General features: G+C 35.7%; 2 protein-coding genes across 3 annotated transcripts; one reads left to right on the top strand and one right to left on the bottom strand.

Moving 5' to 3' along the window:
- The first annotated feature begins 1082 nt into the window (after positions 1 to 1082).
- On the top strand, positions 1083 to 5579 carry LOC147866812 (GDSL esterase/lipase At5g03610-like). 2 transcript variants are annotated; one of them, XM_087317301.1, is made up of 5 exons: positions 1083 to 1235; positions 1487 to 1675; positions 2944 to 3203; positions 3987 to 4293; positions 5073 to 5579. In XM_087317301.1, the coding sequence occupies exons 1-5, from the start codon at positions 1166 to 1168 to the stop codon at positions 5279 to 5281; spliced, it is 1035 nt and encodes a 344-aa protein (XP_087173427.1). In that variant the 5' UTR covers positions 1083 to 1165; the 3' UTR covers positions 5282 to 5579. The 2 variants fall into 2 exon arrangements, with proteins under 2 accessions (XP_087173427.1, XP_087173428.1); XM_087317302.1 differs by having other exon boundaries at positions 1091 to 1235; positions 1493 to 1675.
- A 1412-nt stretch (positions 5580 to 6991) lies between these two features.
- ALKBH2 (oxidoreductase, 2OG-Fe(II) oxygenase family protein) lies at positions 6992 to 10468 on the bottom strand. The gene is made up of 5 exons (XM_087317538.1): positions 10373 to 10468; positions 8764 to 8944; positions 8397 to 8513; positions 8005 to 8054; positions 6992 to 7724 (listed from the first exon to the last, which is right to left on the bottom strand). The coding sequence occupies exons 2-5, from the start codon at positions 8935 to 8937 to the stop codon at positions 7289 to 7291; spliced, it is 777 nt and encodes a 258-aa protein (XP_087173664.1). The 5' UTR covers positions 8938 to 8944; positions 10373 to 10468; the 3' UTR covers positions 6992 to 7288.
- Positions 10469 to 18679: the final 8211 nt, after the last annotated feature.

Genomic DNA, 18679 nt, shown 5'->3' with positions numbered 1-18679 from the left:
ACCTTAATGACATTCTACTTAGAGAGCCCTCTCTCAAGTCAATAGTGTCCAGCTTGGCATGGACAAAACAATTTTGTTGTGTTAAAGAGACCCAACCATGGGAACCTTGTATTTGATCTATCTACTATCATTTGGTCACAAGGCTCAAATGATCAAATACAACTTTTAAGTGATCCACATATGTACAACTTCATGCCTTTAGATTTGTCATTGTTGTGGGACATGACTAATCTCATTCATGGCAAATTGCTCCAAGAACAAACCATGCCTATGTTATAATGTCTTACTTCTCCTCTATTTCCAAACTTACAATCTTTGCACATTTCCAACCCATTGTTTACGTATACTATAGCCTACTATGTATTGTCACTTTTGGTAGTCCTATGAAGTTTTTACCCTTTAATTTTATTGTCTTACTAGGTTTTGCCAATTTGAAGGCTAACGATTTTTCTTTACAAGGATTTGGCTTTCGAAGGCTAACAATTGTTTTGTTGGACAAATAAAATGGCCAAAAATAGGCCCGAATACATGTATGTACCAACTCACTATCTAATATGGTTTTGATATAGTCTCACGAAACTTTTACTCTTCATTATTTCGATCTTTCTAGAATCAGGCCTTTCTAGGCTGCCCAGAACAGGTAAAAAATTTACTAACTGGGCAAATGCAATATCAGTTTTTCATAATCTTCTGAAATTTGTACCCGTCCATTTGTATGTATGCCATGGTCATAATGTCATGGCCTTACTCGAAATGGGCCTTTCATCAGACCACAACCTACTCTTCCACTTCTCTTACCAAGAAGCAAAAGGAAAAAGAAAAAGCAGAAGGCAGAAAGCAGAAAAGCAGAAAGCATAAAACGGAAAAGCCGAAAAGCAAAAGCGGAAAAGCAGAAAGCAGAAAGCAGAAGGCAAAAAAAGCAGGAAGGAGTAGTAAGAGTATTTATGAGAGACATTAGAACAGCCGAACAGAGCTGAGGAGCATTGAATGCAGAAATGGGGGAAGAAAGTAAAAATAGAAGCAATCATTTCAACTTGTTGTTGCGATTTCTGTCACTAATTTTTGTTTTGTTTTGTTTTAGTTAGTACATACATACAGTTCTTCCTCACTGCTTCATAGAGAGGCACAGAGAAACAGAGACAGAGAGGCACAGAGACAGAGGAAGATGAGAGAAACCGTGGCGTTTCTCATCCTGCTCTGCTTCTGCCTCTGCCTCTTCCCTCTTCTTCATCCAGGTATTCTTCTAGATTCTATTCATATATACCCTCAGTTTGAATGCTTCTTTATTCTTTTGAATTTGATATTTGCAAACGCGCCAGATGAGGCTTCCTCGGATACATCTGATTTTTCTATATTTTTTTTACCTTTCAACAGAAATGCACTTAATATCGTTGAGCTATCTAAAACAAAACTCTGATATTGCATATAAGCTGCAGCTGTTCCAGTAATTTTGGTCATAGAAACTCTGTTTTTGCCTTTCTTCTAGGTGAAGGTGGAGTAGAAGGGGCAAGACCCGATGCCATGTTCGTATTCGGGGACTCATATGCGGACACTGGGAACCATGACCAGAAAGACCCCAAAGTTGCACAACCTTGGAGAGTGCCTTATGGAAGTACATGGCCTGGAAATCCAACCGGTCGATTCTCGGATGGATTCGTGCTCACAGATTATATCGGTAAATACAACATATATTTATTTATTTATTTGCACATGCTTCCACACTTTTATCTGGACATAATCTTTGTGTAAAATCTAGATTATAGATTACAATTTTGTAAATTATGAGTTTTGTTGATTTCTTAGATTATACGCTCTGGTAGATTATCCACTAGATTATTATAAGTTTTTCCAGATTATAAACTTTCTTACATGAATATGAAATTGATATTAAAAACTCTTGCTTTGTTTTACTAGATTAAGACACTCTTATTGGAAACAGATTTCCTAGATGTTAACATTCTTATCTGAGACTAAGCTCACTAATCTTAATACATTTATCCCAAACTAATCTTGCTACATCGTAATGCTCTTATTTCAAAACATTTATTTTGCTAGATTATGACCCTCTATGTGAGACAATTTTGCTCAATTATAGCAAAATAAATGTAAAGGATTCATATGTTGCTACATTTTGATTTGTAGTTTTGCTGGATCTTAAGCTTTTAAGCAAACACGTGTAACAGATTTATAGTATTGTATGTATGGTAGGTATCTTTTTTATTATTGTATTTATGCTAGACAATTGACGGATTTATGTAATTGTTTTTATCATTTTTGCAAAGACATGCATTGCTATCAAGAGATTTTAATGCATCTTTTTTCTTTCTCTTTCTTAATGAGGCATTGGTTGCTATTTTGAACTGGCATTCAAAACAGGGGTAGGAGTTGAAGTCTTGTCCAATGGGTTACAGGGAGCAATTATCCAAAAGAAGTATAAATAAAGATTTCTACTGCATTCTTTTACATTTGTGGTATTTCATCATAATTTTTTAATTGTTTGATGTATGAAATGGAAACACAGCGGATTAGCTAGGAAACCATTCTCAAAAACGGAGACCAACTCACTTGACAATGACACTCCTAATTTAATCAGTGGCTCTAAATATATGGCCCTTAAATGAAACTCAACTGATTACTAAAGAAAAAAATAATTCTTTGAACATTGATATCTGGGCCTTTAAAATTACTAATGTTATTTGAGTTAATTTTTCATCAAATGAGTTGTACAAATGGTTTGAATCTCAGTGAACTTTATGCCATGTACTATCATTTTATTGTATGGAACAAGATATTCTACCACTAAATGTTTATCCCTCCAACCATCGATACCTGAATTTTCTTCATTCAAGTACAGATTTATTCTTATTCATATATGGATAATTCTGCAATACATGATTTAGTCATCAATCTTGAACTCAAAATTTCAATATCTTTGGATTGCAGCAAAGTTCTTGAACCTACCATCACCAGTACCATTCAGCTCATTGAAAGAGGGGGAGATGCCGAGTAATGGGGTCAATTTTGCATATGGGGGAAGTGGGCTTTTCTATACTTATGGTCCTGAATACATCAATATTAGTGTGCAGATAGATCAATTTGAGAAACTTTCAAATGGGAAACATATTGATTATCAGAACTCTCTGGTACTTTTTGTTTATGGTGGAAATGACTACAGTGTCCACCTTCAGAAGTATGGTCCCAGGGTAGGTATGTTTGTTCTATACATGATAATAAGTGCATAAAATAATAAAAAACCCATGAAAACGAGGTTGGAAATTGAAGGAATGTTTTCTAGGGTGAATAAAACTATTGCTAAAATTTTTAAATTATTTAAAGGCAGCTAGATATTTAAAAAGATATTCGGACTTTTTTATATGACAAAGAAATTTAATACCTAATATAACCCAGAAACATGGAAGTTTAAGATATCTAGAGTGAGTAAAACCATGTAAATCTGTAAATCTTTTTAAGATTTGGGAGACATATTGTAAAATATTAGAGTTGTTGTCTAAAAAATTACAAATTTAAAGCTGAAAATAAGTTTGTAAAATTATATGTTTAATTAAAACATAGTGGGATATGATGTCTGCTTTAATAAAAAAGACAAAGAAGTTTGATTGGTTAGTTTAGTGAGCCTTTTAACCCATGAAAATGAAGGTTTACTATTAGTAAAGGAACATTTTAAAGAACTTGAAGTCTTTAATATAAATCTGAAAACTAATGTTCTGTGAAATTTAGAATTGTTGATACATAAGATCCCATAGGGAAAAAATGATGTCTATTAGAGATTTTTAATAAAGAATTTGAAATGAATAAAAGCTACCAAAGGTTTCAAAGCTTATGAGTCATAAATTTTATGATATATAATTTCAACCAGCCTTAACTAAAAAGAAGAATTTAAGGTTATTATTTTATTATTATATAAAATTCATAAAACCTATTAATATATGGGCTTTCATGGTAAATATATGTGAAATTCCTTTCAGGGTATACCCTTTTTCATAACGAAGGTTGTGAGCCGGATATCAACTGAACTAACAAGACTACACAAGATTGGATTTCGAAGGTTCGCGGTAACTAATTTGGAACCAGCAGGGTGCCTTCCTGTCATAACAATATCAAAAAGTATGAATAATTGCAGTAGAAGGGACAATGTACTTAGCTCAGTGCATAACCGATTCCTCGCACAAACTCTCATTACCCTTCGAACTTTTCGAGGTCGAAATTCGAAGTACTTGCTCTTAGATCAATACAATAGCTTTCTAGAAGTGCTCTCTTCAAGCTCCAAATACGGTAACATCTCTCTCTCTCTCTTTTTCTGTGTCACTTTTTCTTTTCTTTTCGTAAAAGAGAAATGCATTAGATGATACAAAAAGGAATCAATGTCAAATACTTATTTGGGACTTCAACCGGTAATCTTAAGTTGCAAAGAAACACAGCCTAAAGGTTCAATTCTTTGTTCTTTTCTTGTATTTGGGCCTATTGATTTACTTGAAGACTTGAATTCAAAGCCATTTCTAAAGAATGTCTTGGCCTAACACTTGACATGCTGGTCTCTACATGACAACCTTACCAATTAAGCTACAACCATTTGGTCATTAAAGAACCTCTCTTTCTCTCTTTCTCTCTTTCTTGTAAATGGTAATGGTACTATGTCCCACATCGGTTAATCAAATTTATGATCTCACAGTTTCCCAACCGTTTGATTCAGTTATCTCAAATGTGCTCCCTCTCATTCTCACTCTTTCTTGTAAATGATACTATGTGCCACATTGGTTTATTGAATTTATTATTTCACGATTTCCAAACAGTCTGAGTTAGCCATATCAAATATGGTCTCTCTCTCATTCTCCATTCGCATGTAGTACAGGGAAAAATGTTTTCTTTATGTACATATTTAGCTTAACAAAATGAACAAATACTGAGTATTGTTGACAGATATTCTACTTAAAAAAGGAACAATTACTGAATGTGGTTAAACATTTATTTCCCTTAATGAAGAAGGCAATTGCCCAATGTTGGTTGAGAAATAGTTTCGCCTTGTATAATGTAGTTTTTTTGTGTAACCGCAGGTTTCTCTCAAGGGGTGGTATTGCACTCGTGTTGTCAAGGAATTAAGGATGGAGCCGGGTGTGGAAGTGTTGATGAAAAAGGAAATGCTCTGTATAGCATATGTCCAGATTCAGGCCAGACATTTTTTTGGGATGGGGCTCATCCCACACAAGCGGGTTGGGCAGCAGTGACCCAACGCTATCAAACTATCCTTAATTCTTTGACTTGATTCATCCTAATCTAAGAATGTGAAGGAAGACATATGATGCATTCCTCTTTTTGTCTAGCTCGTTGATTCATCCTAATCTAAGAATGCGAAGGAAGACAAATGATGCGAAGGAAGGCGCCCCTTCCTCATTCTCTTTCTCTTCTGTTTGTACACAACGAAAATTGTACTTTTTATGACATTTTCCCCTTCTCTTCTGAAGTAAAAAAGCCTTACCCTGTTTAGAATTGTAGTTGACACATTCTAGAACCTGTATTGGCACAGATAATCTTCTAAATAGGTAACTTTGTTGTTTCAAGAAGCTTAGTTGTGAAATGTTGTTAAAAGTTTGTTAGATAATCCTGTGCTAGCCCTTGTTGTTTCAAGAAGCCTAGATTGAAAACTTATGGTAGACTTAAAAGCATGTAGTTCAAAAGTGTAAAGTAGGTTGTTTTTTTTGTTCTCGAATTCAAAATAGGATGGGTGTTGTTTTGAGAACCATGATTTGAAAATTACTAATAATGTGATTGATTAAAATCAATAGTTGTGCTGCATTCTAGTTAAACAAGAAGTCGATCATTGTGAGAAACTTAGCTTGAAAAGTTGAGTCCTACCTCTGAAGTGCCTATATAGGGCCTTATTTAGTGGTTTTGTCACTTTATAATGAATGATCCACATAGACAGACCTGAAGAGAATGTTCTACGTGATGGTGTCCATGTTCTATAAGACATTGTAGTCCTATGATGTTTTTGGAAGTGTTTATGTAGGAAAGACCATCCAATGAAAAGGGCCAAGAATATGTTAAAGGACGATGGAACCCAAAGTGCCATTCATATCATGTTGTAATAGTCTTGATATGAATATAAATGGAGAGCTTCACGTTGTTTTCATTTTGTTCTATCAAGTGATTGGTTCATATGAAACTTGACGTGATTGGTTCATAGAGTATTTGTGAATGATGAGATGGTCATCTTACAGAACATTATCCATAAAAGCACTTATATAGGGCCTTAAAGATTCTTCATGCTTATAAGGGGCGCTTACATTGCACTAAAAGCTTAACATGAAGCGGTTCAGATTCTGCTTGTATTGCATTGTGAGGGGTTACAATATCACAACATGAAGTTAACATTTTGATAGCCAGGCTGAAGCTTGCAATAAGTTCTTATCCATAACCATATAAGATCACTGATGTAACAAGGCCATATATAATCTCTTCTTCACTTCAACAACTAAGATGGTTTCCCATATAAGATCACTGATGTAACAAGGCCAGATATAATCTCTTCTTCAATTCAACAATTAGGTTGTTAGTCAATTCTGGCACAATTTTCACGCTGTTGTGGGTTCCTATTGAAATCCACATAATTTAAATGGAAAATATCAAAGTTTCCCCTCCTACTGATCAGGGGTAAGATTGATGACTTAACCCTTCATAATTCCTTGAGTTAGTGTTTCTCACATAATCTATGAGCATCTAAAGATCACATAGCTATATAAGCCTTATATGGTTCAGCCTTGTTAAACCTTATAGTTTCATCCATAGCCCAATTGATGAAACATGAGTGTTAAATAGGAATCTTGCATAAATTTATCCATCGCCCAAGAAATTGAATAAAAATGAGTCATCATGAACTCTTTAAGTAATTTCATCCATAGGCCAAGGGAATGGATAAATGAGACATGTAGTACACACCCAACCTATCACAAACAAATATCCATCACCACCTCACTAGTTGAAATATCAATCTGCGATTTCATCAATATGGATTCAAAAGGCATGTAGATGGAAATGGCATAAACATGCCTCAATTACATGAGCTAATTATATGGTTTCCCTTGCAGAAAATAACTAAAACAAATGCCTGAATCAATGTGCTCTGCATCACACACATGGAAGAGATCCTTTTATATAGTTTTTTGACTCTGATGAGGAAAGTTCATTGCACAGTATGCTCAGCATTTACAATTTCAGCGATTAAAATGCATCGTAGAATGTATATGCTCGTTGCATTAAAAACTCAAAGAATCTAAGTAGTTGTGGCCTCTGAAGCCTCGATATACCTGAAGGTAAGATTGATGCGAAGCTCATTCACTCTCTTACGACAAGGAACCGAATGCTCCCAATCTCTTTGTGTATACCCTCTCATCACAAGCATAGAACCATGTTGCAAAGAGAATGTGTGTAGGTCCCTTGGAATATTATTGACTAAACCAGAGCTAGAGCCAGAGGGTAGTTTTCTCTTTGTTTTGTTTGTCGATTCATTGGGTAAAGGCTCATCATAGGTACTCATCTTTCTTGATTGTCGTACATCAATCAAGTTTTCTTTTGGACTTTTGATTTTCTTTCTCCGGATTAAGAAATCTCTCTCAGCTCCAAGAGACACCGATGCAATTGTCGGCGTTGATCCGTACAACTTTTCATCATCGGCATGCCACCCCGCATAGTTGTTCCCATCTACGTACCTGTAAGATCAACATTACCTCTTTAGTGTTAAGACCAATAAAAAATCAAACAAACCCCTGACATTGCTTGATGCATACTCAATTAGCATTGATCAGCATTGCTATTAGTGGAACCTTTGCTTTAACAACTTTATTATATAGATTTAGTGTACGGTAGATTTGATATTACCCTTGATACAATATCCTGGTATAAGGGAGTGGGTATATTTGGGATTTCCTAGCCTTGAATTTTTCAATAATATGCACACACGTTTGAGATTTTGAATGTGGATGTACACACCTGTTCACCAAAACGCTGTTGAAAGAGCATCCAGGTAGTGCTTCATGAATCTAATGCAAAAAGCGTTTACACATTAACCATTTCAACTAAATACACCATGGTGCTAGTGTCTCATCATGTGCTAAAGAGGAGGAAATGAAATACTAAATTTACATCTTCAAGAGGTTTTGAATCCATGTGCATCTTCTACAATGTCTGGTACATACATATACATATACATATACATATACATATACATATACATATACATATACATATACATATACATACAACATATACACATACACATACATATACATACATATACATACATATACATACATATACATATACATTATCCATATCCATATACATATACATATACATATACAGAGAAAGGCTCATCAACATACCGAATCCAATATAGACTTCAAATCCTTAAAGTCATCCCATTTGTGGACAGTGGGCTCATAACCACTGTATTTGTAGCAAGGCAATCCTTCGTTAGCAACATAGCAAGTCTCTCTAGGCTGCAAAAGAAAGAAAGAAATGTAGCAATAGCAACACTTCAAAGTCATGATATAATTCTTGAAAAGTCACAAGAAAAATAATCTGTAATACTTCAAAACCTTTGCTAATAATACTTCAAGACAAATCATAAGATTATCTCGTTATAATGCTTCAAAACCCATGACATTACCTTTTCAAAAACTTCAAAAACTTCTCTACTTCCCAAAATAAATATCGAGTCCACATGATGAGAGAATTAGTTCACCATACCTGTTCACACTTTCTTCCGAAGATGCTCAGAGTCGGTCGGGTCCATGGAAGCTTGTTGTTCAAACTTTCTAAATACATATGAGCTAGCGTTGGGTCTAGGAAATTCTCTAAATAAAACAACCTCGATCCATTTCCCAAGTCGAAAGACTTGCCCTGGGATTCATCACTTGGCATGGTCTATCTGAAAATAAATAAATATAAAATCAATCAATCTCTCTCTCCAAGATTCACAAATCACTTACAGAAAGAGAGCAAATGCATGAATTGCTGAAATCACATGAAATTTTGCCATGATGTCAAAAACATCACCATGTTTATTTTATTATCACGTTGAAGCATATAATACAAGGAATTTCAAGGTTGTTATAAAACTCAATAACAAGGTCTATTTTGTTTTACAAGTTTCATGTGTAAGGAAGGTCTCATCTTGGTCTTGTCCTTTCACCCAGACATTATTGTGGATTACACATTTCAAGCTCATTAAAGATTTTCAGAGCTTTGTAGGAAGCCATAGATTTCCTTGTTGGAGGCTGGAGCTTCACTCAAAACAAACCCGCAAGGAGTCCTAAGGTAAAAGGCTGCTAAAAAGGCTGGTGAGCGCAATTTTCGACAAACAACTTGACCATAACTAGTGAGTGATTGTGGTGAACTTTGATTACAAGGCCTAGCAACAGTGAGATCATTTGTCCAATACCACTTGGACCTCACCCCATCTCATGCATTCTTAGTTTGAGCATTGTGTGCTCCTCCTCATTGGGTTGCGAGAGCATGTAGTAGTGTTTTTTTAACTACCTGAAAGGAAGGCCACTCTAGATTTCTCCACAATTTTTTCGCTTCAACATTGAGGTTCAAACATCCATTCCTAGTCCCCAAAGCATGTTCCTAGGCTAATTTCCCTCCTCGTTTTAAGTCGCATTGGTCATGGTTATATACCCAGTCATGAGTCAAGAATCGAGAGTCGAATGCCCATCCCATGTCCTGAGAGCATGTTCCTAAGCCATGTCCCCTCCATTACAACATGAACTTGACATACAAGTCACATTGGTTGTGTCCACACTTTCCTGGCTGGAACACCTGTCTCATGTCCCAAACCATGTTCTTCGGGTTCCTTGTGTCTTCTATGACACAAGCTTAATATTCGAGAACCACATGAATTGTGTCCACACACTAGTCGTCCTAGACACAAGGGTTGGAACCACGACATCCCACCCTCGTTTAGTCATCCAAATTCTTTGGATGGATGGATGGTTTCGAGAATTCAAGAGAAAACACTTCGATAGGCAATTATATCTTGTGGGTCATATGTTTCACTTTTGTACGCCTAAACGATTACACCGTAATTATATCGTACCTCCCAACCAATCAGGTGGATGACTACTCTTCCACTTATACTGTATGTTCCTACAAGAGAAGTCCCGGAATGAAACTTTGAAGCCATGTAAGTCGTGCGACATGAACCACACACATGCCCGGCCAGGACATCCACTTTAAGAACATACATCCATTCTCCCAGTCCTGTCCCTAGATTAAGACATCTCTCTCTCTCTCTCTCTCTCTCTCTCTCTCTCTCTCTATGCCAATTAAAAGATATGAAGAACAATATGCTTACCTCAGAGAACTAAGAGGGTCCACTTGTAGCACAAACTCTTGCATCCAAAAGCTTGCAAAACAAAACATCAACTTTGGTTTAAACTCTACACAGTCACATGAAACATGTTTGTGTTGGTACTTAGGCCGCTCAACATGCTTTTCGGACGAATCCCGAGATGTTTGTCCCCATTTGTCTTTATTCTCGAGAATGCCCCCCACCCTCCCCTCCTTGTTCCCGAAAGAGAGTGCAAAAAGGAGTCACATTGACCATATCGTTTGTGTGTACCGTATAACCAAGGAAAAAAAGGGCGGGAAGACTTCTTGACCTTGAATCTTAGGTCAAAGTAACACATATGATAGGTTAGTATTGTCCCCCATAGGCCTGGGAGCTTGATGAGGGCAAACATCATGGTATGAAAAGAAATAAAAGAAAACACGAAGCCGGCACAATGATGGTCTCTTTCTATTCACATGCATAGAAGATTTCTATATATGATCCCAGATGTCGACCATGTACATAAAAGTATACATGTATAGCAAGTGGAGGATTTTCTTGAGTATTCATAAATGTAAAGGAAAAAACTTGAAATAGCCCTTGACTTTTTTCTTGTCCCCTTGAATGTCCTCAAGATTTCTTTTATTTTCCAAAATGCCTTTGGTAGAAAGGCATTTTGCCCTCTATATATCTAACCGACATAAGTTTCCTCAAGCACTCAGAGTTTTGCCTATAAATTATGATTATCTTGCACTTGGTTTCAATGATATCGCTACATTGTTTTACTAGGCCAAATAGGTTATACCAAACCTTGAAACCAAGCCGATGGCTCGTTAGGGTTGAAAGTAGGATTCAATACTCCAAGAATCACATTGTTACACGACCACAAAGATATATAAAGATAGACCTTGCATGCAATTTCAAAGGATCACATGTTACTCGTAATTAATGCGTTGACATGATGGCTAATTTTCTACAATTGTGATGATATGGTGAACTCATTGAGTACTTTGCAAAAATGTAATGATGAATTTGGAATTACCACGAAACTATATAATAGCGACTCATGAGGGTGTAAGAGTCTGAATTAAACTAGTTAATGATGAAATTCTAATTCATATGTTTGGAGGCACTATACATGCATCTTGTAAGATTTTTTGTATGGTTATCACTAATGATATTGAGTGAGCTTTCTTTTCTATAAGCGGACGACACAATATCAAAATCCTCAAACACATGACATCATGTGCTTAATGCAATACTACAATATTGTGTCCTATTTGTGGATGTATGATTTTTTACTGCACAAGATAGAGTGTAATACATAGAGGAAATGATCACAATGTTCGGAAAACATGTGCTACTTATTTCCAAATGGACAACCACAACTATTCATCTTGAGATGTTGACCTAACGCCATGAGATTAATACAATGCTTCACTACTTTCAATAATGTTTTCTAGGGAGTCAATATAACCTTTTACAATAGTTTTTCCAATTAGGCTTTTGATGTAAATGACATAGACTTTACATTAACTTTCAAATTAGGTTTGCCTCACTATCAGATTTTACATGCAATACTTAGTATTTTACGTATGGTCATAGCGTTTCAAAACAACCTAATACCAAATATTGACAATTAATTTGACTTAGATAGTCCTAAAACTTTTCGACCATATTTATAAAACATTGTCACATTAAAGTGTTTGCTTGGTTACATTCAATAAGAATACAAGCACAACAATTTTTTATCTGAAAATATTGAGTGCAATGAATTTACACAAATTTTCAAACTCAATGTGTCAAAATCCATATGTAGGAAATTCTTTGTTACTTTTACTTTCTCATCGTGGAATATAAAACTTTGTACACAAGATTTCAAACTTAGTTTCTCAAAATCCATCTACCTCTTTAGCACATGGATTAGCTGAAATATCATGAAGTATAGACCTTACATAGCTTTTCAATTTAGGCTTCTCCATTTTCATATATGTTCATCCTTTACATCAAGACATGCGTTGGTCATGACCAAGAAGTTTAATTTGCATGAACAATACCTTGCCGTTTTAGGCAAACATTAACCTACACTACATTGTAAAATTTTACATTTAGATTATATGCAAGCTTTGGAAAATTGTACAAGGTTGCTTTCACATTAATACAAACTTATATGGTGTAATTGAAGTTTGGCCAATTAGTGTTAATGAGATCGACATCATAATCATTATACATAGGATATGGTGGAATATAATTAAATGGACAAGGATAAATATCAGCACTACTAACACTAGGGACAATTGAAGTATCTTGACCACTATCAAGATTGATATCATTCTTATATTGAAGGAGAGATGAGAACGATTGAATGTTGTCATCATCAATATCAGCACAATTAGACATGATGATCGATCTAGGGCAATCCATGTTGTAATTAGGTGCAACATCAATTGCATTATGATGAAGGTATTGAGGATTAATGGTGTTAGTGTTTACATGAGAGGGGTTAATATTTATAAGTTGTGAGGGTTGATGTCGAAGTTGGTGTAAAGTGTCATGTTCTTCATGGACTAGTTGTTCATGGAGAACTAGTTGATCATTAACCAACAAAGTTGGTTGATGTTGGTGGTCATGTACTGGGGTCACCAGTGGGTTGTGTACCAAAGGGCCATGTTGTTGGTCCACATGGGGACAATTATAACCCACGGGGTGCCATAAGTTGTGGGTCATGACTTCGACGAGTTGATGGAGAAGGATTTGGTCCCTTAGGTATTTGATGTATTGGATGGCCTCATCGAGCATGGATGCGGTGTCCATCTTGGTTCCCCCTGGGACGAGAGTTTGCAACACTTTGAACTTGCTACTTATCTTGTGCCTCCTCCTCCGAGCTGCAACCCCTTGGGGATGAACAGAATGCAACACCTTCTTGTTACTCTTGTTGTTGTTGTACATTACATTGGTACCCCTCCTAAGTATAGTGGTGGTACTAGTAGCAATTGTAGACCTAGTCCTTTTCTTCCTCCTCACCATTGGTATCATCACACCATGATGGCCCCTAGTGCTACTACTACTTATATGATCAATATATTGATCCATATCCTTCTTGTTCTCATTTTTTCTATACTTAGCATCATTACCTTTATCACATGACAATTTGCTATTATTGGGGTTTGTTGGGCACTTGTCCTCCTCCTTAATCATTGATGATGAGCCACTTAACATAGTAGGATTATTGCTATTGTTAGGGCTCATTTGGGACTTGTCATCAACAATGTCACAATAGTTAGTAGCAATATTCATCACAACATAATTACTATTCATAACAATACTACTAGCATCATTACTATAATTATAAGTAGTGCCACTATTATTAGAGCTTTCAATCCAAGTATTGCCTGTATTTGGGAAGCTCATGGTCATCACCATCCATATAATTAGGTACCCACAATAACAAAACAAAATAAAACACCCAAAAGGCAATATGTGTAAGTAGTGTATAGCTTAGTAGAGATGTCACTATAAAACCACCACCCTCAACTCATAAAATATGCTACATTTGGCCAAATAACTAAAGCTACCTTAAGAGACAAAATATCTTATATTTAGCTAAATAACCACTCAAGAATCAAATAAAGCTAGCAGTAATAAAAAACCTCCAAGAGGTACAGATATTATATTTAGCTAAATATACTTAGATACACTTAGCTCAATAATAAAAGCCACCACCCAAGAGGTAAACATATTATGTTTAGGTAAGTAACAAAAATTATCCAAGAAGTAAACCTACTATAGCTAACTAAATAATAAAACCACCATTCAAGAGGTCAAAATTACCAGCCTCAGAATGTGGCATATATGTAAGTAGAACTAATTTTGATAATATCAAAAACCACCCAAGAAGTAGATCTACTATGGTTAACTCAATAATAAAACCACTATCCAAGAGGTTAGCATACATGTAATTAACACTAAATTTGATAATATCAAAAACCGCCCAAGAAGTAACTCTACTATAGTTAACTCAATAATAAATCTACCACTCAAGAGGTCAAAATTGCCAGCCTCAACATGTAGGATGTATGTATTTAACACTATATTTGATAATAGCAAAAGGAACTTCTACCCAAGAGACTCGAGGTGAAAAAGAACATGCTATTGTATGTGAGCTCTAAACTAAAAAAACAAAACCACCCGAGATATGGATATATATTATATAAAACCACCCAAGAGAATGAGAAGATAATGAAAGGATTAAAAAAAGTAGAACTACAATGAGAATGGATAAACCAAACATGAGAGAGAGAGAGAGAGAAGGGGGGGTGTGCATATTTAATACATGTGCATGCATGGGTCTTTAAAAAAAACAAATCAAAGAGAATTCAATTGTGTTGAAATTTGTAAAAGAAAAGGGACTCGAAAGAGACACACACATTGGTTGGGGGAGGAGGAAGGTCACATTCAAGTGGACAAAACCATCTGAACACACACACACACACCGTCATTTTCCCATTCTAGATCCTTGTGTCGGCTAGTCATCATACCTTTTCCATCAGATCTATAGACAAAAAGAGAGTCTCGTCATTGCCTGATCCCTTGATAAAAAGAGAGTCATTGTCATAGTTTGATCTGTAGACAAAAAGAGAGGGTCGTCTTCATAGTCTGATATGTAGACAAAAAGAGAGTCGTCATCATTGTTTGTTGTTGTCATTGTTTGTCGTCCCCTTGTCATTACTACTATTTGGGGTGTATGTGTGTGTGCCCCGATTCTCACCTCAACCTTACGAAACACATGCTCGCGTAGAAAGGTATTCGTTCCCCTTTTGGATTGGCCCCAACCTAATCACATTGGTAACACTTTATATGTACATTACCAACAATGCACTCACTTCATTTGATACCAAAGATACCCAAAAAACCGATGTATTTAATCTCATTGCTTCAATTTTGACTAATATAAACTTGAGTCACACCACATCTACCCTTGGTTTTGGCACCCTTGATGAATAAGAAGCACACTTTTCTCTCTACGACATCTTTGCCACGCCCAGAAAGTTCTCTTTCCCTATTATAGAATTTGTTTATCCCCACACACACATGGATAACCTCAAGCTCCGCATCAATCCTCACTAGCTCATTTACCTCACACATGTATAGGCCAATGAAGACATCTACTTGTGATGCCACACAAGATTGATCTTCCAAGCAATAAAAATTCAGCCTTTCAACAGAAGAAATTAACTTCCAAGCAACCATTGAAACTCCAATTTTGCCAAGCAAAATCACTTTGCATTATTATATATATCAAGCAACAAGTAAAATCCTACATCAAGGGTTTTCAAATCTACAAATTTAAGAAGTTAAATAGTCAAGCCACAACTCAATTATTTACAATACAAACCTATTGATATATAAGAAATCCTTACAGTCATACTAAGTTTTAATATTAATAAGCAATTTTACACGATGATCCATAACTACTAATCCAACATTCCATAACCATTGCAACCATTTAACTCACAACAATCTCAACCTTATATTGCAAAAATCTTTCCACATGGGCCCTCAACTAGTTATTAAGCAAGTTGGGGATGCACTAATCACTTTTAGATGTTGAATGTGTTTAGCCTTACTTGCAAGTGCAACCCATGCTACTCACACAAGCAGACCTTACCATCAAGTGAGATTTGAGCCAACTAAGGATTTGATTTAAGTTGGGCTAGCTACAAAACCTTGCTTGCAACAAATGCCCTACACGAGGAGCCCTTTAATTGTGACACAAGTTGACATCCATTTAGTGCAATTGATGGTGGCTCTAAAATGGTGTAGTGAAATATTTCTCATCTTCTAAACTAAAAAGCAAAAAGCAAAAAAGTAGCGAATGTATATGTGTACCAAACTTCATGTTACTAGTCATGCGTGTGGGTTTGTGAGGCTTGCTAGGGACACATAGTTGATCCAATGGTAATAAACTCATCAAAAGATTGAATCGAAACATAAAGTGATTTCATTTCCAATTTGCATACGAGAGCCACAATAAGGCAAGCAAGAGTTATCTCTCTAAACTATTGTGATGTGACCAACCAATAGATGTTAGTGACATGATAATGCGTAATAACTCATAGAGTCATTTCTCTATATGGATACCAATGGGGGTGAGCATGTGTAGCAATACATGGACTAGCATTTTCTTCTTAAATGAAATGATATTAATGAGGCATAGGGTCATGTATAGGGGTAGTCTAAAAAATACCCCTCTTATAAGTGGTAATATTAGGAAATACGAGTTACACCTCTAAAAAACCACAAGGCCAAAATTGATGTTCTTGTGTTTGTTGTCAAAACCACAACGCCAAAATTGTACCCTATGTGAACCTAAACTAATGTATCTAGAAACAAGTGCCAAAGTTGAAGCCTCATTGATACTAGCACAAAGCATTCATTGGCGAAATCCTAAGAGTTTTTAATGTACAATCAAATTTTGTGAAAACAAGCTAAGAGTTATTAGAATATAATAATTGTTTGTATGTGTATATACATCTATATTATATATATATATATATATACTGTGTGTGCGCACGCGTGTAACCATGACATGCGCATAGGCATTCATGACCTTGCATGCTTACAAGTTGATACTCTATAGTACTCAGGTTTAAGTACTAAATATTGTATCCTAGCTCCTCATTATAAGAACTACCACAAGTAACTCTTGAAAAGACTAACACAAAAATATAATATTGATTCTTATACATCTGGTTGAAGATGTGTGCCATGGAAGTGCGTAATAAAAATACATTTGATAAATGCAATATATTGTGTATTATAACATGTACACAAATACGCAATACATTTAACACAATAGTTATGTAGTTATCAAACATAGACACATACATTTAACTCTTCTCTCATCACTTTGTAGTATGGCGACGGATACCAAGACTTGAAACATGCTCTAATATATATGTGAGGGTGTTCCAAGCACCTATAAATAAGTTCTCAAGCCATGTACGCATCATGTCATAGTGAAAGAAGAACCAACAAGTACTATAATCACAAATGAAGAGAAGTCTAACTCTTCATACCTTGAGATAGGCGCCCATAATAGTCCACATACTCTATGAAAATAATGTAAACTCTTCTATGAACCAACCACATGCATGTATTTACATAGATATGCACGTACTTGAACCCTACCCACTCTCTACCTTTTCCCCGTGTATTATATTTATCTCTTTCACTCTCTCTTCACGACATTGATATTTCTATCTTCATCATTAGTGATAGCCATGTGAAAGAAATCATTCAACCAAATGAATGTATATAGAGAGAGAAGAGAGCCTTTTCACAATTGAGCATGCAAACATGCATAGACATACAATCCCCCGTTAAGTGATTCTCTCAAAACAATGGTGAGGTCTGTGGAACCAAAGGGTCTGATGAGAGTCCACAAGTGTGTGACTAATGTAAATGACACGGTGGCACATTGATACCACTTTAAATATTGGGATTCTAACAACTAAATATGGAGGATAAATAAAAGCAAAATTCTCTTAGTTTACTCGGCATCCAACACACAAATTGTTTAAGACATAGAATGTGGCAACATTACTTGACTTATAGAACGATGATATTCTCATGCAGATGACAGACATGAAACCAAGACATATGGATGTAGTCCCAACAAACTAGATGAGTAAACCAAAATTAACAAACCTCAATGGCACTACTCTCACATTAACCCAACACATTAGAACATCTACAAAGAAATGACAAGATGTGCCCAACCACATATACTTATGCCCATGCCATTTTACATGAGAAGAGCAAACACCATCTTGCATTAGCACATTCTGATTTTGAAATTGAGAATGGGGAGGCCTCACTAGACAAAACTACATTGACATTCTCTAAATCATGAGGGTGAGGGTGAAGTGCATCTCTCACTACAATGTAAAGGAATCATTGTTGCTAAACGAAATTTCCTACCTCCCACAACTTTTCCAAGTTGGACATTGCCAAGTCTCTCATCTTAAGGGCACAATGTGTGCCAATCTACGTAAGCATAGGACCAATGTTACGAAAATACGTGAGTTATGTGTAGCCACACCCTTTGCTCCAACAAACAATTGAAATCAAATGAATGTTTAAATTCCAATATTAATACATGGCTAGTTTCACAAATAAACCTATATTCTTAAAAACTACGAAGATGTTCTTATATCATATAAAGAACTCGAAAATTTTATAGTAAGCTACAAAATGATAGCCAAAATCTCTACTTTCATTGAAGCTTGGTGTAAAAATGACTTTTACAATCCTAAGTGTTTATATGTG

Source organism: Azolla caroliniana, unplaced genomic scaffold (genome assembly GCF_043228905.1).
Source record: "Azolla caroliniana isolate FFs.n. ecotype wild unplaced genomic scaffold, voAzoCaro1.0.p SCAF_3, whole genome shotgun sequence".
Lineage (NCBI taxonomy): Eukaryota > Viridiplantae > Streptophyta > Polypodiopsida > Salviniales > Salviniaceae > Azolla > Azolla caroliniana.
Note: the sequence above shows the minus strand (reverse complement) of the source record. Positions and strands in the feature narration are given on the sequence as shown.

Coding starts and splice junctions, on each gene's coding strand:
- ALKBH2 (XM_087317538.1), bottom strand. CDS start 8,937: ATGCCAAGTGATGAATCCCAGGGCAAGTCTTTCGACTTGGGAAATGGA. Junction 8,514..8,763: donor TCGGAAGAAAGTGTGAACAG/GTATGGTGAACT, acceptor TTTCTTTTGCAG/CCTAGAGAGACTTGCTATGT. Junction 8,055..8,396: donor TGAAGTCTATATTGGATTCG/GTATGTTGATGA, acceptor TTTTTGCATTAG/ATTCATGAAGCACTACCTGG.
- LOC147866812 (XM_087317301.1), top strand. CDS start 1,166: ATGAGAGAAACCGTGGCGTTTCTCATCCTGCTCTGCTTCTGCCTCTGC. Junction 1,676..2,943: donor CGTGCTCACAGATTATATCG/GTAAATACAACA, acceptor TTTGGATTGCAG/CAAAGTTCTTGAACCTACCA. Junction 4,294..5,072: donor CTCTTCAAGCTCCAAATACG/GTAACATCTCTC, acceptor GTGTAACCGCAG/GTTTCTCTCAAGGGGTGGTA.